This window comes from Anomaloglossus baeobatrachus, chromosome 1 (genome assembly GCF_048569485.1).
Source record: "Anomaloglossus baeobatrachus isolate aAnoBae1 chromosome 1, aAnoBae1.hap1, whole genome shotgun sequence".
Classification (NCBI taxonomy): domain Eukaryota; kingdom Metazoa; phylum Chordata; class Amphibia; order Anura; family Aromobatidae; genus Anomaloglossus; species Anomaloglossus baeobatrachus.
The window spans coordinates 114254905-114275475 of record NC_134353.1 but is presented as its reverse complement, the minus strand read 5'-3'; the positions used below and the strand labels follow the sequence as shown (position 1 = coordinate 114275475).

General features: G+C 53.5%; 1 protein-coding gene across 1 annotated transcript in view; it reads left to right on the top strand.

Annotated features, from left to right (window-relative positions):
• RPL9 (ribosomal protein L9) overlaps positions 1 to 20195 on the top strand; it is a 50152-nt gene extending 29957 nt beyond the window's left edge. Inside the window, exons 6-7 of the mRNA XM_075333847.1 lie at positions 18730 to 18839; positions 20138 to 20195. Coding sequence (XP_075189962.1) covers positions 18730 to 18836 — 107 coding nt within the window. The 3' untranslated portion in view covers positions 18837 to 18839; positions 20138 to 20195. The remainder of the gene's footprint in view (positions 1 to 18729; positions 18840 to 20137) is intronic.
• The last annotated feature ends 376 nt before the right edge of the window (positions 20196 to 20571 follow it).

The window sequence follows — 20571 nt, the reverse complement described above, 5'->3', positions numbered from 1 at the left end:
CAGCCCTCTCACTAGGCACAGTGGGAAGCAGGCTTCCCGCTCTTCGTCTGTATACGCCCAGGGCCCGCCCCCCCTCTCCACAAGGACGCCGGCAGCCATTACACATGCGGTCTGGCTGGGGAAAGGCAGCAGGCTCTGGGAGACCCAGACTAAAGGGATTTCGGCGACCACACACCCGCTCCTAAGCGGGCGGTAAGCTGCACTTTAGTGCTGGCCCCACTAGTGCCTCAGTGTTATATTAGTGTACTTTTTTCTTAGTACCATATATATATATATATAGTTGCACTGTAAGGTCGCTTCTTGGCTGGACACCCTGTACTGCTCTGAGGAGGCAGCAACATGTCATCCGCAAAACGCAAGGGTGCCAAGGCACAGGCTGTGTACACTGTTTGTACTGCATGTGGGGCTGATCTACCGGCAGGCTCCAAAGACTCACATTGTGTGCAATGTTCAGTCCCAGTGGCACTTCGTCTGCCAGAGCCTATGGTGGTAGTGGCCCAGGCAGAGTCGCCTGTGAACCCTGCCCCGGTGACGGGGACAGACTTTGCAGTTTTTGCTGATAAAATGTCTGTGACTATGTCAAAAATCCTGGAGACCTTGCAGTCCAGGCCAGTTTCTCAGACCATGGACACTGCTGTGTCTATGCTCTCCGGTCCCCCTCAGTTGGAACTAATCCGTACTTCAAGGGGGTCTCAAGCATCACAGGCTGAAGTCTCTGACTCAGATGACAGTCCCAGGCAGCCTAAGCGAGCTCGCTGGGAAAGACCCTCCACGTCATCACACTGCTCAGGGTCTGAGCGAGAAGAGTCTCTCTGTGATGAGACTGAGGACGGTGATCAGGATTCTAATCCTGAGGCTCCTTTCAATCTGGATGCCCCTGATGGTGACGCCATGGTTAATGACCTTATATCGGCAATTAATAGACTGTTGGATATTTCTCCCCCAGCCCCTTCTGCAGAGGAGGCAGCGGCACAGCAGGAGAAGTTCCATTTCCTGTATCCCAAGCGTAAATTAAGTGCTTTTTTGGACCACTCTGACTTCAGAGAATCGATCCAGAAACACGACGCTCATCCAGACAAGCGTTTCTCTAAACGTTCTAAGGATACCCGTTATCCTTTTCCCTCTGAGGTGGCCAAACGCTGGACCCAGTGTCCAAAGGTGGATCCCCCAATTTCCAAGCTTGCGGCTAGATCCATAGTCGCAGTAGAGGATGGCGCTTCACTTAAAGATGCCAACGACAGACAGATGGACCTTTGGTTGAAATCTGTCTATGAAGCTATCGGCGCGTCGTTTGCTCCAGCATTCGCGGCCGTGTGGGCACTCCAAGCTATTTCAGCTGGTTTAGCACAGGTGGATGCTATCATACATCCAGCAGTGCCGCAGGTGGCGTCCCTAACTTCGCAAATGTCTGCGTTTGCGACCTATGCTATCAATGCTGTCCTAGAATCTACGAGCCGTACCGCTATGGCGTCCGCCAATTCTGTGGTTTTGCGCAGAGCCTTGTGGTTAAAGGACTGGAAAGCAGATGCTGGTTCCAAAAAATGCTTAACCAGCTTGCCATTATCTAGAGACAGACTGTTTGGTGAGCCATTGGCTGAAATCATAAAACAGTCCAAGGGTAAGGACTCTTCCTTACCACAGCCCAGAGCAAGTAAACCTCAACAGAAAAAGTGGCAGTCGAGGTTTCGGTCCTTTCGAGGCTCGGGCAAGGCCCAATTCTCCTCGTCCAAAAGGACTCAGAAAGAACAAGGGAGCTCAGATTCCTGGCGGGCTCACTCACGCCCCAGGAAAGCAAATGGAGGAACCGCTTCCAAAGCGGCTACCTCATGACTTTCGGCCTCCTCCCTCCGCATCCTCGGTCGGTGGCAGGCTCTCCCGCTTTTGCGACATTTGGCTGTCACAGGTCAAGGACCGGTGGGTAACAGACATTTTGTCTCGCGGGTACAGAATCGAGTTCAGTTCTCGACCTCCACTTCGGTTCTTCAGAACCTCCCCACACCCCAACCGAGCAGATGCCCTGCTGCAGGCGGTGGACTCTCTAAGAGCAGAAGGAGTCGTGATCCCTGTCCCCCCTCAGGAACGGGGGCGAGGATTTTACTCCAATCTCTTTGTGGTTCCAAAAAAGGACGGCTCCTTCCGTCCTGTTCTGGACCTAAAACTGCTCAACAAGCATGTGAACGCCAGGCGGTTCCGGATGGAATCCCTCCGCTCAGTCATTGCCTCAATGTCTCAAGGAGATTTCATAGCATCAATAGACATCAAAGATGCTTATCTCCACGTGCCGATTGCTACAGAGCTCCAACGCTTTCTACGCTTCGTGATAGGAGACGACCATCTTCAGTTCGTAGCTCTGCCATTTGGTCTGGCGACAGCCCCTCGGGTGTTCACCAAGATCATGGCGGCAGTGGTAGCAGTCTTGCACTCTCACGGACACTCTGTGATCCCTTACTTGGACGATCTACTGGTCAAGGCACCCTCTCAAGAGGCATGCCAACTCAGCCTGAATGTTGCACTGGAGACTCTCCAGGCGTTCGGGTGGATCATCAACTTCCCAAAGTCAAATCTGTCACCGACCCAATCACTAACGTATCTTGGCATGGAGTTTCATACTCTCTCAGCGATAGTGAAGCTTCCGCTGGACAAGCAGCGGTCTCTACAGACTGGGGTGCAGGCTCTCCTTCAAAGTCAGTCGCACTCCTTAAGACGCCTCATGCACTTCCTCGGGAAGATGGTGGCGGCAATAGAGGCGGTTCCGTTTGCGCAGTTTCATCTGCGTCCACTTCAATGGGACATTCTCCGCCAATGGGACGGGAAGTCAACATCCCTGGACAGGAAAGTCTCCCTTTCCCAGACGGCCAAAGACTCTCTGCAGTGGTGGCTTCTTCCCACCTCGTTATCACAGGGAAGATCCTTCCTACCACCGTCTTGGGCGGTGGTCACGACAGACGCGAGTCTGTCAGGGTGGGGAGCAGTTTTTCTCCACCACAGGGCTCAGGGTACGTGGACTCGGCAGGAGTCCACCCTTCAGATCAATGTTCTGGAAATCAGAGCAGTGTATCTTGCCCTACTAGCCTTCCAGCAGTGGCTGGAAGGAAGGCAGATCCGAATTCAGTCGGACAACTCCACAGCGGTGGCATACATCAACCACCAAGGGGGGACACGCAGTCGGCAAGCCTTCCAGGAAGTCCGGCGGATTCTGATGTGGGTGGAAGCCACAGCCTCCACCATATCCGCAGTTCACATCCCCGGCGTAGAAAACTGGGAAGCAGACTTCCTCAGTCGCCAGGGCATGGACGCAGGGGAATGGTCCCTTCACCCAGACGTGTTTCAGGAAATCTGTCGCCGCTGGGGGGTGCCGGACGTCGACCTAATGGCGTCACGGCACAACAACAAGGTCCCAACCTTCATGGCACGGTCTCGCGATCAAAGAGCGCTGGCGGCAGACGCCCTAGTGCAAGATTGGTCGCAGTTCCGGCTCCCTTATGTGTTTCCACCTCTGGCACTCTTGCCCAGAGTGCTACGCAAGATCAGATCCGATTGCAGCCGCGTCATACTTGTCGCCCCAGACTGGCCGAGGAGGGCGTGGTATCCGGATCTGTGGCAGCTCACGGTCGGCCAACCGTGGGCACTCCCAGACCGACCAGACTTACTGTCCCAAGGGCCGTTTTTCCATCGGAATTCTGCGGCCCTGAACCTGACTGTGTGGCCATTGAGTCCTGGATCCTAGCGTCTTCAGGATTGTCCCAAGGGGTCGTTGCCACCATGAGACAGGCTAGGAAGCCAACGTCCGCTAAGATCTACCACAGAACGTGGAGGATATTCTTATCCTGGTCCTCTGCTCAGGGAGTGTCTCCCTGGCCATTTGCATTGCCTACCTTTCTTTCTTTCCTGCAATCTGGGTTAGAAAAAGGTTTGTCGCTCAGCTCCCTTAAAGGTCAGGTCTCGGCGCTATCCGTCTTTTTTCAGAGGCGTTTGGCACGCCTTCCTAAGGTGCGCACGTTCCTACAGGGGGTTTGCCATATCGTTCCCCCGTACAAGCGGCCGTTAGATCCATGGGATCTGAACAGGGTACTAGTTGCCCTCCAGAAGCCGCCCTTCGAGCCTCTGAGGGAGGTTTCACTTTCTAGACTATCACAGAAAGTGGCTTTTCTGGTAGCGATCACATCTCTTCGGAGAGTGTCTGAGCTGGCAGCACTATCATCCAAGGCTCCCTTCCTGGTCTTCCACCAGGACAAGGTTGTGCTGCGCCCCATTCAGGAGTTTCTCCCGAAGGTGGTATCCTCTTTTCATCTTAATCAGGATATCTCTTTGCCTTCGTTTTGTCCTCATGCAGTTCCTCGGTATGAGAAAGATTTACATTTGTTAGATCTGATGAGAGCACTCAGAATCTACATTTCCCGCACGGCGCCCTTGCGCCGTTCGGATGCACTCTTTGTCCTTGTCGCTGGTAAGCGCAAGGGGTCGCAGGCTTCTAAGGCCACCCTGGCTCGATGGATCAAAGAACCAATTCTTGAAGCCTACCGTTCTGCTGGGCTTCCGGTTCCATCAGGGCTGAAGGCCCATTCTACCAGAGCCGTGGGTGCGTCCTGGGCATTACGACACCAGGCTACGGCTCAACAGGTGTGCCAGGCAGCTACCTGGTCGAGTCTGCACACTTTCACCAAACATTATCAGGTGCATACCTATGCTTCGGCGGACGCCAGCCTAGGTAGAAGAGTCCTGCAGGCGGCAGTTGCCTCCCCGTAGGGGAGGGCTGTCTTGCAGCTCTAACATGAGGTATTCTTTACCCACCCAGGGACAGCTTTTGGACGTCCCAATCGTCTGGGTCTCCCAATAGAGCGCTGAAGAAGAAGGGAATTTTGTTACTTACCGTAAATTCCTTTTCTTCTAGCTCTTATTGGGAGACCCAGCACCCGCCCTGTTGTCCTTCGGGATTTTTGGTTTGTTTGCGGGTACACATGTTGTTCATGTTGAACGGTTTTCAGTTCTCCGATGTTACTCGGAGAGAATTTGTTTAAACCAGTTATTGGCTTTCCTCCTTCTTGCTTTTGCACTAAAACTGGTGAGCCAGTGATCCCACTGGGGGTGTATAGCCAGAAGGGGAGGGGCCTTACACTTTTTAGTGTAATTGCTTTGTGTGGCCTCCGGAGGCAGTGCTATACACCCAATCGTCTGGGTCTCCCAATAAGAGCTAGAAGAAAAGGAATTTACGGTAAGTAACAAAATTCCCTTCTTCTCCCCCAGCTCCTCCAATTGAGGAGTCTGCTTCTCAGGAGAAGTTCCGTTTCAGGTTTCCAAAGCGTACATTAAATATGTTTCTGGATCACTCTGACTTCAGAGAGGCAATCCAAAAAAACCGAGACTGTCCAGACAAGCGTTTTTCCAAGCGCCTTAAGGACACACGTTATCCCTTCCCCCCCGAGGTTGTCAAGGGCTGGACTGTGTCCTAAGGTGGATCCTCCAATCTCCAGACTGGCGGCTAGATCCATAGTTGCAGTGGAAGATGGGGCTTCACTCAAAGATGCCACTGACAGACAGATGGAACTATGGTTGAAATCCATCTATGAAGCTATAGGCGCGTCTTTTGTCCCAGCATTCGCTGCCGTATGGGCACTCCAAGCTATCTCAGCTTGTCAGGCGCAGATTCATGCCGTAACACGTACATCTGCCCCGCAAGTGGTGTCCTTAACCAATCAGGCGTCGGCGTTTGCGTCCTACGCCATTAATGCTATCCTGGACTCTGCGAGCCGTACGGCGGTGGCATCCGCCAACTCGGTGGTACTCCGCAGGGCCATGTGGCTACGTGAATGGAAGGCAGACTCTGCTTCCAAAAAGTTCTTAACCGGTTTGCCATTGGCTGGCGACCGCTTGTTTGGTGAGCGATTGGATGAAATCATTAAACAATCCAAGGGAAAGGATTCATCCTTACCCCAGTCCAAACCAAACAGACCTCAACCACGGAAGGTACAATCGAGGTTTCGGTCCTTTCGGACCGCGGGCAGATCTCAATTTTCCTCGTCCAAAAGGCCTCAGAAAGATCAGAGGAACTCCGATGCATGGCGGTCTAAGTCACGTCCTAAAAAGACCGCCGGAGCAACCGCTCCCAAAGCGGCCTCCTCATGACTTTCGGCCTCCTCAAACCGCATCCTCGGTCGGTGGCAGGCTCTCCCGCTTTTGCGACGCCTGGCTGCCACAAGTAAAAGACCGATGGGTGAGAGACATTCTATCTCACGGTTACAGGATAGAGTTCAACTCTCGTCCTCCGACTCGTTTCTTCAGAACATCTCCACCCCCCGACAGAGCCGAGGCTCTTATGCAGGCGGTGGGCACCCTGAAGGCGGAAGGAGTGGTGATCCCGGTTCCTCTTCAGCAACGGGGTCACGGTTTTTACTCCAACTTGTTCGTGGTGCCAAAAAAGGACGGATCCTTCCGTCCCGTTCTGGACCTAAAGCTGCTCAACAAGCATGTGAAAACCAGGTGGTTCCGGATGGAATCGCTCCGCTCCGTCATTGCCTCAATGTCCCAAGGAGATTTCTTGGCATCAATAGACATCAAAGATGCTTATCTCCACGTACCGATTTGCGCCAGAGCATCAGCGCTTCCTGCGCTTCGCCATAGGGGACGAACACCTTGAGTTCGTGGCACTACCTTTTGGCCTGGCAACAGCCCCACGGGTCTTCACCAAGGTCATGGCAACAGTGGTGGCAATCCTACACTCTCAGGGACACTCGGTGATCCCTTACTTAGACGATCTACTTGTCAAGGCACCCTCTCAAGGGGCATGCCAACACAGCCTGAACATTGCTCTGGAAACTCTCCAGAGTTTCGGGTGGATCATCAATTTTCCAAAGTCAAATCTGACACCGGCCCAATCACTGACATATCTTGGCATGGAGTTTCATACTCTCTCAGCGATAGTGAAGCTTCCGCTGAACAAACAGCGTTCACTACAGACAGGGGTGCAATCTCTCCTTCATGGTCAGTCACACCCCCTGAGGCGCCTCATGCACTTCCTAGGGAAGATGGTGGCAGCAATGGAGGCAGTTCCTTTTGCGCAGTTTCATCTGCGCCCACTTCAATGGGACATTCTCCGCAAATGGGACAGGAAGTCGACGTCCCTCGACAGGAACGTCTCCCTTTCTTTGTCGCTCCATTGGGAGACCCAGACAATTGGGTGTATAGGCTATGCCTCCGGAGGCCGCACAAAGTATTACACTAAAAGTGTAAAGCCCCTCCCCTTCTGCCTATACACCCCCCGTGCTCCCACGGGCTCCTCAGTTTTTTGCTTTGTGCGAAGGAGGCAGACATGCACGCACAGCTCCACAGATTAGTCAGCAGCAGCTGCTGACTATGTCGGATGGAAGAAAAGTGGGCCCATACAGGGCCCCCAGCATGCTCCCTTCTCACCCCACTCTTGTCGGCGGTGTTGTTAAGGTTGAGGTATCCATTGCGGGTACGGAGGCTGGAGCCCACATGCTGTTTTCCTTCCCCATCCCCCTTAGGGCTCTGGGTGAAGTGGGATCCTATCGGTCTCCAGGCACTGAGACCGTGCTTCATCCACAACTCCTGAGGAGCCTGCTGGATAGGAGCCGAGTATCGTTCAGGGACATGGCCCTGCTACTTTAAGGTACTCTGTGTCCCCGTGGGGACCGCGCACAGCAACACTCCAGCATTGCTGGGTGTGCTAGTGCACCGGGGACCGCGGCGCTGACCGCATTTGTGCCATTATACACTGCAGCGTCGCTGAGTGTGTTTGTGTATGGGGACTACCGCGCTGACCGCCGCTGCCATTGTTATTACTGAGGCGCGGCTGGGACTGTTAGTGCGCCGGGGACTCTGCGCCGGCCGCGCTTATACGGCGGCCGCACTTATAACTCGAGTCCCCGGCTTTTGGGCCTAGTCTCTTTTTCTTCCCGCCCCCAGCCCTGCCAGTCAGGGTAAGGGCGGGACGCTGTACAGCACGGCAGCACTGAGGGCTGGAGCATGCTTTGCATACTCCACCCCCCTCACTGTGCACAGTGAGGCACCAGTTCCCGCACTTTCTGGGTCACGCCCACGGCTCCCTCCTCTCCTCAGGACGCCGGCAGCCATTCCTGTCAGCTCCTCGGACGCTGCAGAGGGGAGACAAGCTCTGGGGGACCCAGGCAGGGATTCTGGTGGCCACACAACCGCTTTAAACGGGCGGTAAGCAGCACCTGAGGTGCTGGCCCCACTTGTGCAGAAGTGTGATTATAGTTTATATGTTTACAGGCTATACTTTACACTGTATGGTGCACAGTTGATTTTTGGCTATATACCCTGTTGTGTTGCTCAAAGGAGACAACAATATGGCGCCCACAAGAAGCAGGGGTGCCAAAACACAGGCTTACTATGCTGCCTGCGCCGCATGTACAACCTCGCTACCGGCAGGTTCCACTGACCCTCATTGTGTGCACTGCTCGGCCCCTGTGGCACTTACTCAGCCGGAGCCTCTGCTAAGGGGGGCCCAGGGGGAACAACCAGCTAACACTGTCCAGGTGACAGGGACGGAGTTTGCAGTTTTTACTGACAGACTTTCTGAAACTATGGCTAAGATTCTAGAAGCTTTGCAGTCCAGACCGGTATCTCAGACCATGGGCACTGTGGAATCACTGCCCCCTGGTTCCCCTCAGTTGGAACAACAATGTCCCCCCAGGGTGTCTCATAGATCCCAGGGTGAGGTCTCTAACACGGACCGCAGTCCCAGACCGCCTAAGCGAGCTCGCTTGGAAATCCCCTCGACCTCATCACATTGTTCAGGGTCTCAGAGAGATGACTCTCTGTATAATGAAGCGGAGGTAGCTGATCAGGATTCTGATCCTGAGGCCGCTCTCAACCTTGATACTCCTGATGGGGACGCCATAGTGAATGATCTTATTGCGTCCATAAATCAAATGTTGGATATTTCTCCCTCAGCTCCTCCAGCAGAGGAGTCAGCTTCTCAGCAGGAGAAGTTCCGTTTCAGGTTCCCCAAGCGTACGAGTATGTTTCTGGATCACTCCGACTTCAGAGAGGCAGTCCAGAAACACCGAGTTTGTCCAGATAAGCGTTTTTCCAAGCGCCTTAAGGATACACGTTATCCCTTCCCCCCTGACGTGGTCAAGGGCTGGACTCAGTGTCCTAAGGTGGATCCTCCAATCTCCAGACTGGCGGCTAGATCCATAGTTGCAGTTGAAGATGGGGCTTCACTCAAGGATGCCACTGCCAGACAGATGGAGCTCTGGTTGAAATCCATCTATGAGGCTATCGGCGCGTCTTTCGCTCCAGCATTCGCAGCAGTATGGGCACTCCAAGCTATCTCAGCGGGTCAAGCCCAAATTGACGCACTCACACGTACGTCTGCGCCGCAAGTGGCTTCCATAACCTCTCAAACGTCGGTATTTGCGTCCTACGCTATTAATGCTATCCTGGACTCTGCGAGCCGTACGGCGGTTGCAGCCGACAATTCGGTGGCATTACGCAGGGCCTTGTGGCTACGGGAATGGAAGGCAGATTCGATTGCCAAAAAGTGCTTAATCGGTTTGCCATTTTCTGGCGACCGTTTGTTTGGTGAGAGATTGGATGAAATCATCAAACAATCCAAGGGAAAGGAAACATCCTTACCCCAGGCCAAACCAAACACACCCCAACAGAGGAGGGGACAGTCGAGGTTTCGGTCCTTTCGGGGTGCGGGCAGAGCCCAATTCTCCTCGTCCAAAAGGCCTCAGAAGGATCAGAGGAACTCCGATTCATGGCGGTCTAAGTCACGCCCTAAAAAGACCGCCGGAGGTGCCGCTACCAAGGCGGCTTCCTCATGACTTACGGCCGCCTCACACCGCATCCTCGGTCGGTGGCAGGCTCTCCCGCTTTTGCGACACCTGGCTGCCACAGGTAAAAGACCGTTGGGTGAGAGACATTCTGTCTCACGGTTACAGGATAGAGTTCAGCTCTCGTCCTCCGACTCGATTCTTCAGAACATCTCCGCCTTCCGAGCGAGCCGATGCTCTTCTGCAGGCGTTGGACACTCTAAAGGCAGAAGGAGTGGTGATCTGTTCCTCTTCAGCAACAGGGTCACGGTTTTTACTCCAACCTGTTTGTGGTTCCAAAGAAGGACGGGTCTTTCCGTCCTGTCCTGGACCTAAAACTGCTCAACAAACACGTAAAGACCAGGCGGTTCCGGATGGAATCCCTCCGCTCCGTCATCGCCTCAATGTCCCAAGGAGATTTCCTTGCATCGATCGATATCAAAGATGCTTATCTCCACGTTCCGATTGCTCCAGAGCATCAGCGCTTCCTGCGCTTCGCCATAGGAGACGAACACCTTCAGTTCGTGGCACTGCCGTTCGGCCTGGCGACAGCCCCCCGGGTTTTCACCAAGGTCATGGCTACAGTAGTCGCGGTCCTCCACTGCCAGGGTCACTCGGTGATCCCTTACTTAGACGATCTGCTGGTCAAGGCTCCCTCCCAAGAGGCATGCCAGCACAGCCTCAACGCTACTCTGGAGACTCTCCAGAGTTTCGGGTGGATGATCAATTTTCCAAAGTCAAATCTGACACCGGCCCAATCGCTGACATATCTTGGCATGGAGTTTCATACCCTCTCAGCGATAGTGAAGCTTCCGCTGAACAAGCAGCGTTCACTACAGACGGGGGTGCAATCTCTCCTTCAAGGTCAGTCACACCCCTTGAGGCGCCTCATGCACTTCCTGGGGAAGATGGTGGCAGCAATGGAGGCAGTCCCTTTCGCGCAGTTTCACCTGCGTCCTCTTCAATGGGACATCCTACGCAAATGGGACAGGAAACCGACGTCCCTCGACAGGAACGTCTCCCTCTCTCAGGCAACCAAAGCTTCCCTTCGGTGGTGGCTTCTTCCCACTTCTCTGTCGAAGGGGAAATCCTTCCTGCCCCCATCCTGGGCTGTGGTCACGACGGACGCGAGCCTGTCAGGGTGGGGAGCGGTCTTTCTCCACCACAGGGCTCAGGGGACTTGGACTCAGCAAGAGTCCTCACTTCAGATCAATGTTCTGGAGATAAGGGCAGTGTATCTTGCCCTAAAGGCGTTCCAGCCGTGGCTGGAAGGCAAACAGATCCGAATTCAGTCGGACAACTCCACAGCGGTGGCATACATCAACCACCAAGGCGGGACACGCAGTCGGCAAGCCTTCCAGGAAGTTCGGCGGATTCTGCTGTGGGTGGAAGCCACAGCCTCCACCATATCCGCAGTTCACATCCCGGGCGTAGAAAACTGGGAAGCAGACTTTCTCAGTCGCCAGGGCATGGACGCAGGGGAATGGTCCCTTCACCCGGACGTGTTTCAGGAGATCTGTTGCCGCTGGGGCATGCCGGACGTCGACCTAATGGCGTCCCGGCACAACAACAAGGTCCCGACGTTCATGGCACGGTCTCAAGACCACAGAGCTCTGGCGGCAGACGCCTTAGTTCAGGATTGGTCGCAGTTTCAACTCCCTTATGTGTTTCCTCCTCTGGCACTGTTGCCCAGAGTGTTACGCAAGATCAGGGCCGACTGCCGCCGCGCCATCCTCGACGCTCCAGACTGGCCGAGGAGGTCGTGGTACCCGGATCTGTGGCATCTCACGGTGGGCCAACCGTGGGCACTACCAGACCGACCAGACTTGCTGTCTCAAGGGCCGTTTTTCCATCTGAATTCTGCGGCCCTGAACCTGACTGTGTGGCCATTGAGTCCTGGATCCTAGCGTCTTCAGGATTATCTCAAGAGGTCATTGCCACCATGAGACAGGCTAGGAAACCAATGTCCGCCAAGATCTACCACAGGACGTGGAAAATATTCCTGTCGTGTTGCTCTGCTCAGGGTGTTTCTCCCTGGCCGTTTACCTTGCCCACTTTTCTGTCCTTCCTTCAATCCGGATTAGAAAAGGGTTTGTCACTAGGCTCCCTTAAGGGACAAGTCTCTGCGCTCTGTCTTTTTTTCAGAAGCGCCTAGCCAGACTTCCACAGGTACGCACGTTCCTGCAGGGGGTTTGTCACATCGTACCTCCTTACAAGCGTCCGTTAGAACCCTCCACCGTTCGAGCCAATGAGGGATATCTCTCTCTCACGCCTTTCGCAGATGGTGGTTTTCCTAGTAGCAGTCACTTCGCTTCGGAGAGCGTCTGAGCTAGCAGCGCTGTCATGCAAAGCCCCCTTCCTGGTGGTTCACCAGGACAAGGTGGTTCTGCGTCCGGTTCCGGACTTTCTCCCTAAGGTGGTATCCCCCTTTCATCTCAATCAGGATATCTCCTTACCCTCTTTTTGTCCTCATCCAGTTCACCAATGTGAAAAGGATTTGCACTTGTTAGATCTGGTGAGAGCACTCAGATTCTACATTTCTCGTACGGCGCCTCTGCGCCGCTCGGATGCACTTTTTGTCCTTGTCGCTGGCCAGCGTAAAGGGACACGAGCTTTCCAAATCAACCCTGGCTCGGTGGATCAAGGAACCAATTCTCGAGGCTTATCGTTCCTCCGGGCTTCCGGTTCCCTCAGGGCTGAAGGCCCATTCTACCAGGGCCGTGGGAGCGTCCTGGGCTTTGCGGCACCAGGCTACGGCTCAGCAGGTGTGTCAGGCGGCTACCTGGTCGAGCCTGCACACTTTCACGAAACACTATCAGGTGCATACCTATGCTTCGGCAGATGCCAGCCTAGGTAGGCGAGTCCTTCAGGCGGCGGTTGCCCACCTGTAGGACGGAGCCGGTTGCGGCTCTATTATGAGGTATTATTTACCCACCCAGGGACTGCTTTTGGACGTCCCAATTGTCTGGGTCTCCCAATGGAGCGACAAAGAAGGGAATTTTGTTTACTTACCGTAAATTCCTTTTCTTCTAGCTCCAATTGGGAGACCCAGCACCCGCCCCTGTTTTTTGTGTACACATGTTGTTCATGTTGAATGGTTTCAGTTCTCCGATATTCCTTCGGATTGAATTTACTTTAAACCAATTATAATTTTTTTTCCTCCTTCTTGCTTTTGCACCAAAACTGAGGAGCCCGTGAGCACGGGGGGTGTATAGGCAGAAGGGGAGGGGCTTTACACTTTTAGTGTAATACTTTGTGTGGCCTCCGGAGGCATAGCTATACACCCAATTGTCTGGGTCTCCCAATTGGAGCTAGAAGAAAAGGAATTTACGGTAAGTAAACAAAATTCCCTTCTTCTTCTAGCTCCAATTGGGAGACCCAGCACCCGCCCCTGTTCCCTTCGGGCTGTTGTTTTTTTGTGTACACATGTTGTTCATGTTGAATTGTTCTTGGTTCATGGTTTTCAGTTCTCCGAACATCCTTCGGATTGAATTTACCTTAGACCAATTTATAAGTTTGCTCCTTACTGCTTTTGCACCAAAACTGAGGAGCCCGTGATGCACGGGGGGGTGTATAGGCAGAAGGGGAGGGGTTTACACTTTTAGTGTAATACTTTGTGTGGCCTCCGGAGGCAGAAGCTATACACCCAATTGTCTGGGTCTCCCAATTGGAGCTAGAAGAAAAGGAATTTACGGTAAGTAAACAAAATTCCCTTCTTTTTTGCCAAACGACCATATTAGTGGTGCACATTGCATCATGTAAACCACATTGGGGGCAGTTTAATAAAAAAAATATATAAAACTGCCCCCAATGTGTTTTACATGATGCAATGTATTTATAATGGTGTGTGTACCTGTAATTCAATTCTGGGAACAGATGGCTTTTCACGTCTATCTTTGGTCCCCTCTAATACCAGGCTCTGGCTATGCTTGATAGAACTGAATTTTTACTACACTTTGCAGTACTGTTGTGTTGCAGTGTAAAATACAATTGCAGGCTCAAGTCTTCTAAGGAACTAAATAAGGCCGCTTTCACATTGCATCTTTACTTACGTTCACTGGTCACGTCGGGGCATCCGTCCGAACCCCCCCACCCCCCCGCCCCTTCCCACCGCAAAACATGTTGCAGACGGGGTCAGGGCCATTGACTATAATGGAGCAGACTGAGTCAGTGTGCTCTGTCTTGCACCATTTTCAGGCATATACGTTTTCTGCAGGTGGACACCCAGACGTAGTCTACTGTGAAAGCGGCCTAATAAAGTGGTTGCCATGGCAGCGATCCGGTCCCAGTGATTCCTCTCCCTGCCTCCTGAATGCTGCAATCACGATTGTGTTTTTTTAAAATGCCAGCAGCAGTGCAGGAACCACTCTGAGCAGTGACAGCTGGATGCGGGAGTACACCGCAGGAACCCCCACAATCGCCATGAAAAAAATGGTTAAGAAAACGGCGTAAAAAAAACTAGCACTTTTTTCCGCTGCATTTTTTTTCCTGCCAAAACATGCAGTTTTGTGTGGGCAGAAAATCTGCTACATGAGTGTCGCGGGCGGAGGAGGGGACGCCGCGCTCTCCCACTGCTCGGGTCCGGCTGCTGCGGCCTGCTGCTGCTCGGTGGCTCGAGCGATGGGCCGGATCCCGGGGACTCTAGCGGCGCTCCTCGCCCGTGAGTGAAAGGGGGTTTGGGTGTGGGGATTGTTTATTGTCCGTGACGCCACCCACGGTTGTGGTGATTGAATGTACACCACCGCTGCTCTGGCTGGGGATCCCGGGAGTGATGGTATGGAGCAGCCAGTTGTTGTGTTGCCCCTCCGTGGGTAGGGGTTGGTGATCCCGGGGCCCAGTGATGGAGTTGGGATGGTGGACAGGCGGGCTAGGGGCCTGTGGAGGTGCAGGGGCAGCGCTGTGCCACATGGCACGGAGGTACTCACTCAGCCAGTAAACACAACACAGTTCTCGGTAAACAAACGGCTGGTTGGACGGGTCCCTCAGACTGTTACGTTGCCGATGTCCCCTGCAGTTGACGGTGACGGTCTCTTCCCTGCACCTATGTGTTGTTTGGTAGCGATGGGTTCCCACCAGTAACCCGCTCCCCAGCTTGGATATGAACCGGAGGAGCTCCACTCTTGCCCGCAGGCGCTTGCCCTGGGAAACTGGTGCCTTGGCGGTGGCGATGTCTCCCCTTAACGGTTGGACTGTTGCCTTCAAACGGGACTTGGTTGTTGGGAGACAGTCGTCCCCTTCACTGACGGATTTGGCAAATTATGGCGACTCCTAGCCTTGCCGGGATCCGAAAGGCCCCTGCCCTGGTACTGACTAATCTTCGTATACCGCTCCGGTACCGCCGGGTCACCACCCGTCCACGGTCCTTTCGGCAACCTTCAATCAGTCTCGCCTGCAGACGGTCACCGCCGTCTGCCAACCTTGCTGTCTCAGTCCGGGGCACACACCCGGACCAACTTCAGGCTTCTTGCTGTCACTACTCCTACTTTCCTCCTTTACCACTTCACCAGCTTCACTTCCTTTCACTTTCAACTCTCAAGCTAGTCTTAGCTGTTTACTCCTTTACTTCCCTAGCTTAACTGCCTGGTTTTCCCGCCTCCAGAGCTGTGAACTCCTCGGTGGGTGGAGCCAACCGCCTGGCCCACCCCCTGGTGTGGACACCAGCTCCTAGAGGAAGGCAACAAGGATTTTAGTTTTGACCTTGTGTGTACCTGCAGGGAATGTGGGGTGCGTGTTGTGTTGTGACCTGTGACCCCTGGCTTGCCCAGGGTGTCACATTCCCCCTTAGCAAAACGCAGACCGTCCTCGGGCTGCCCGTCCAACACCGGTTTTATTTTCCTTTTTGTTTTTCTGGAAAATATGTAAAAAGAGGTAAACATAATACAACTTATGACATCATCCCACATTGGGAGGTTCGGTACTTAAACGTTGCAAACATTTTAACGGTTGCGGCTCTTCTCTCTCCCACCCAAGTAACCTGGCCCTGATGCTGCCCCTAAAACCCAGGCAGCACCCCTTGACCCCAGTCCAGCACAAGTTACCCGAGCGGGATCTGTCCTTCCCCTCCAGAGGGTAGCCACCGGTTCCTGTGGTGGCTGGGCCCCAGCCGGCTCTACTGCGGGCCCTCCCTCCAACCTGCCTCTCCGGAGGCGGTAACGGTAGCGGCAACAAACAGATTTTTACTTACATCCCACTAACGTTTGTGGTTGCCCTGCAAGTTCACGGGCTTGTCCATAAGGACTCCCTTATGCAACTTTTTAAACGGTCCACACGGGGACAACGGTGCCGGCAACGGCCGGTTTTCTCAATCACTGTTAATCAGAGGACTGTTCGGTTTCATTTCTTATCACTTTAAACTTTCAAACAAACACAGTGGTGGTCCCAACGGGGACTGGACAATGGTGCTCCGCTGCCCTACTCCAAGTCATCGGCTTCATCTGAGGGAGGGGGTGCAGAACTCACTCGGCTCTCCTGGTGGAGGTTCTCCTTCTCCCGGATTGCACGGGCCACCAATTCCGCTTTCTTCTTTTCTCTTTCACCGATCTCCGGGCCCAACGGTACCGGCTCCCTGTCCCAATATGGTGCTGCTGCAAGCTCCGGCGCACGGGTCGGGCCCCGCGGAACATTCTGGGCGCTGCCCACTGTCAGGGATCTGGGCGGCAGGTCCCGCGGCGTCTTGGCCCTGGGCGCCGCCTTGCAGCGACAACCCGGCGCAACCTCAGCCGAGGTGTGGGGGATGGGCACAGGGGCTTTCCGCGGCTGGGCCTTCGGCTCGGAACGGGTCATCAGCTCCGGCTCGGGGGACTTCTCAGGGGCTGCCTCCGGTGCAGACTTCGGGGCCTTCCATGGCAGCACCTCCGACTTGCTACGGGCTCCGGCTACAGGTCGGCCCGCCGGGGCGGGCATGCTGGGTATCGCTATCGGTTGCGGTGGCAGCGGGCCTAGTGGCGGGGTCACAGCTTCCGAGACGGGTGGCGAGGGAGGCAACAGAGCGAGAGGGCTTGGACCGGGTCCCGCAGCCGCGATGACCGGCCCATCAAGGGCATCGGGGCGTGGGTCACTCACCCTCCCTTCCTCGGCTTCCTCCTCGCGTCTCCGCACGGTCGCTATCACATCCGTATGTCGGCCTCCCACTCCTCCATGAGGATCTGCATTTTGACCTGCAGCCTTTGATAGAGCTGCGCGGTCCGGATCTCCACCCACGCCGCGGTTCCCGGCGCGGGGGCTATGGTGCTTCGGGACGGCATCCACATTCTGCTGGCAACTCCTTCCAGGAACAGGGTGACCGCAGAGTCCTGGCGTCCCTGCTTTTATAGCGGCGTTCACATGCAGCCAGCCGCCATCGCGTCCCCCTTAGCTTCTTTCCGGCCCCTCCTCTATCGGGGCGGGGTTTTGGCCTTCGCGCCTCTGCTACTCGAAGACACTCGAGCGGGAACTCTTCGCGCCAAAGATGGCGGCTTCTGAAATTTTCTGGCCGGACACCTCCGGCGGTAACAAGGCGCACCTCTACCAGACGGCAGAGTGGTAAGATCCTGTTCGTGACGCCAAGTTGTCGCGGGCGGAGGAGGGGACGCCGCGCTCTCCCACTGCTCGGGTCCGGCTGCTGCGGCCCGCTGCTGCTCGGTGGCTCGAGCGATGGGCCGGATCCCGGGGACTCTAGCGGCGCTCCTCGCCCGTGAGTGAAAGGGGGTTTGGGTGTGGGGATTGTTTATTGTCCGTGACGCCACCCACGGTTGTGGTGGTTGAATGTACACCACCGCTGCTCTGGCTGGGGATCCCGGGAGTGATGGTATGGAGCAGCCAGTTGTTGTGTTGCCCCTCCGTGGGTAGGGGTTGGTGATCCCGGGGCCCAGTGATGGAGTTGGGATGGTGGACAGGCGGGCTAGGGGCCTGTGGAGGTGCAGGGGCAGCGCTGTGCCACATGGCACGGAGGTACTCACTCAGCCAGTAAACACAACACAGTTCTCGGTAAACAAACGGCTGGTTGGACGGGTCCCTCAGACTGTTACGTTGCCGATGTCCCCTGCAGTTGACGGTGACTGTCTCTTCCCTGCACCTATGTGTTGTTGTTTGGTAGCGATGGGTCCCCACCAGTAACCCGCTCCCCAGCTTGGATATGAACCGGAGGAGCTCCACTCTTGCCCGCAGGCGCTTGCCCTGGGAAACTGGTGCCTTGGCGGTGGCGATGTCTCCCCTTAACGGTTGGACTGTTGCCTTCAAACGGGACTTGGTTGTTGGGAGACAGTCGTCCCCTTCACTGACGGATTTGGCAAATTATGGCGACTCCTAGCCTTGCCGGGATCCGAAAGGAACCTGCCCTGGTAATGACTAATCTTCGTATACCGCTCCGGTACCGCCGGGTCACCACCCGTCCACGGTCCTTTCGGCAACCTTCAATCAGTCTCGCCTGCAGACGGTCACCGCCGTCTGCCAACCTTGCTGTCTCAGTCCGGGGCACACACCCGGACTAACTTCAGGCTGCTTGCTGTCACTTTCTTCACTTTCTCTACTTTACCACTTCACTTCACTTCCTTTCACTTTCAACTCTCAAGCTTGTCTTAGCTGTTTACTCCTTTACTTCCCTAGCTTAACTGCCTGGTTTTCCCGCCTCCAGAGCTGTGAACTCCTCGGTGGGTGGAGCCAACCGCCTGGCCCACCCCCTGGTGTGGACACCAGCTCCTAGAGGAAGGCAACAAGGATTTTAGTTTTGACTTAGTGTGTACCTGCAGGGAATGTGGGGTACGTGTTGTGTTGTGACCTGTGACCCCTGGCTTGCCCAGGGCGTCACATGAGCACATGCCCTAAATAGTAGCTTTTCTGCAGAAAAACAGTGAGAAATGAATGCGAAATGTCCAAAGTCCTATGCTGCATGCTTGTGGCCACTGTCGGAGGAGGCATAAATTTCAACTTGCTTGTTTTTTGCTTTCAGCTGCTTTGATCCAACAAGCCACCACAGTCAAGAACAAGGATATCAGAAAGTTTTTGGATGGCATCTATGTCTCCGAGAAGGGAACAGTTCAGCAATCTGAAGATTAAGAGGTAAGTTGATATTCTGGTGCCTAGTGACATTAAGGTGACATATGCACATGTGATGTGAGGTGTGATGGGCAGTCTACATCACCACTGTAATCACTAATGTGTGTATAAGAAGCAGTCTTCTGCACAGCTGGCCATACACATTAGATGGCTGTCAGGGAAACAATTGTTCAACCAACACTTATCTCTCCTGTCTCCGCCATGCACTTGGCCGAGATTTTTTTATTCACTCTGCTAAACAAAATTCAGACTGATGCTCTTTTACTCTGTTTATTTATTTCTGTCTGGACAATTTAACATTCAAGCTGAAATTGGCATTTATCTGTTGTGTGTGGGGCCATAACTTGAAAAGGTTCTGACTTATCCCTATGCATATCAAGTTTTGTCTTTAACAAAAGTAGCGCTCAGTTCAGAGGCTTCTAATTAGTTGTAATGTTCTGTCCCTACACTTTGTGAAAGCATTTCTTCGTTTTGGAGGAAAGTGCTTCCACAATTTTCTGCCAGGAGCAGACTGCTGGTGGACACCCACAGGCTACCACAATTCCAGCTTTAGCAGGATTGCTACCATATATTCCCTTATTCCTGGCTGTTAATCACAATCAGACTTGATATTGTCTGGTTTGGCTGTGGACTGTGCCTCTTTTTGTGGTTTTCAGCATTGTTATATTGGAAATAGTCGCTGTAGGAGTTTACATGATGACCTGTATTGCTTGTTAGGCTGAGCACATACGGCAAGAAAAATTGAAAGAATTGAAAAATTCCACCTGGACCAATGGGGTTGCTCCCATGAGTATTTTTTTTTTTCCCCCTCAGCCCTAATATGACAGAGTAAACAATCACAGCATGCTGCAGGTGGAATCTGATTTTTCACTCGCACCCATACAAATCTATGGGTGCGAGACAAACCTCGCACTGCACTTGCATTACACCAGTGTAATGCGAGTGCAGTGCAAGGATCGCATCAGCTGACAATGGAGGAGATGGGGAGATTAAGCCCTCTTTCTTCTGCAGCGCCCACCTGCCCCTCCTCCCCGGCTGTGCTGCAATCGCAGGATCGCATCAGTCGCATGACACTTTGCTCCCGCTCTGCTGGAGTGTAAGCCGAGTGTTATGTGATTGACTCGCATTAATTCTCGTGTGTCCCCAGACTTACAGGTAGACTAACACATTTGTGTTAGTAGTTGTAAGTATGCTAAATGCGTTTTTGTGGGTTTGGACACTTATTAATTGTACTTCGGAAATTCTGTTACCAAAAACTTTATATATTTTAATTTATTTTTTTTTCTCTTTTGTCTTTTCAGGTTTATTTCAGATGTCTGAACTGAGTGCTGCGTTCAATAATAAAGTCCATTTATCTAAGCCTTTGCCTGTGAATGTTTATTGATATTATCTGTTTTTTCTGTGCTTGAAGAGAAGATTGACTATCCCCTGTATAGGTTATGCAAACAAGCCATGCTGTACAGGTTTAGATTTTATTTTAATTAGTTCCTTTTACCCTGTACAGTTCTCAGCAATGAGCCTTCCTCAGAAGATCTGTGTCCTGCTAATGGTACAGTGTAATTATACTGCAATTATATTTTAGTTTGCTTAAAGCCTTCACGACCTTTGTTGCAAGTTTAAGTTCTGGTCCGGTCGGGGTTCACTACCGATGACGTAAACTTGCGTCATGGCAATCGCGCAGGCATAGGAACTGTGCCTGTGCAATTGCTGCTGCTGCGAGCTTGGCATAAGTTAT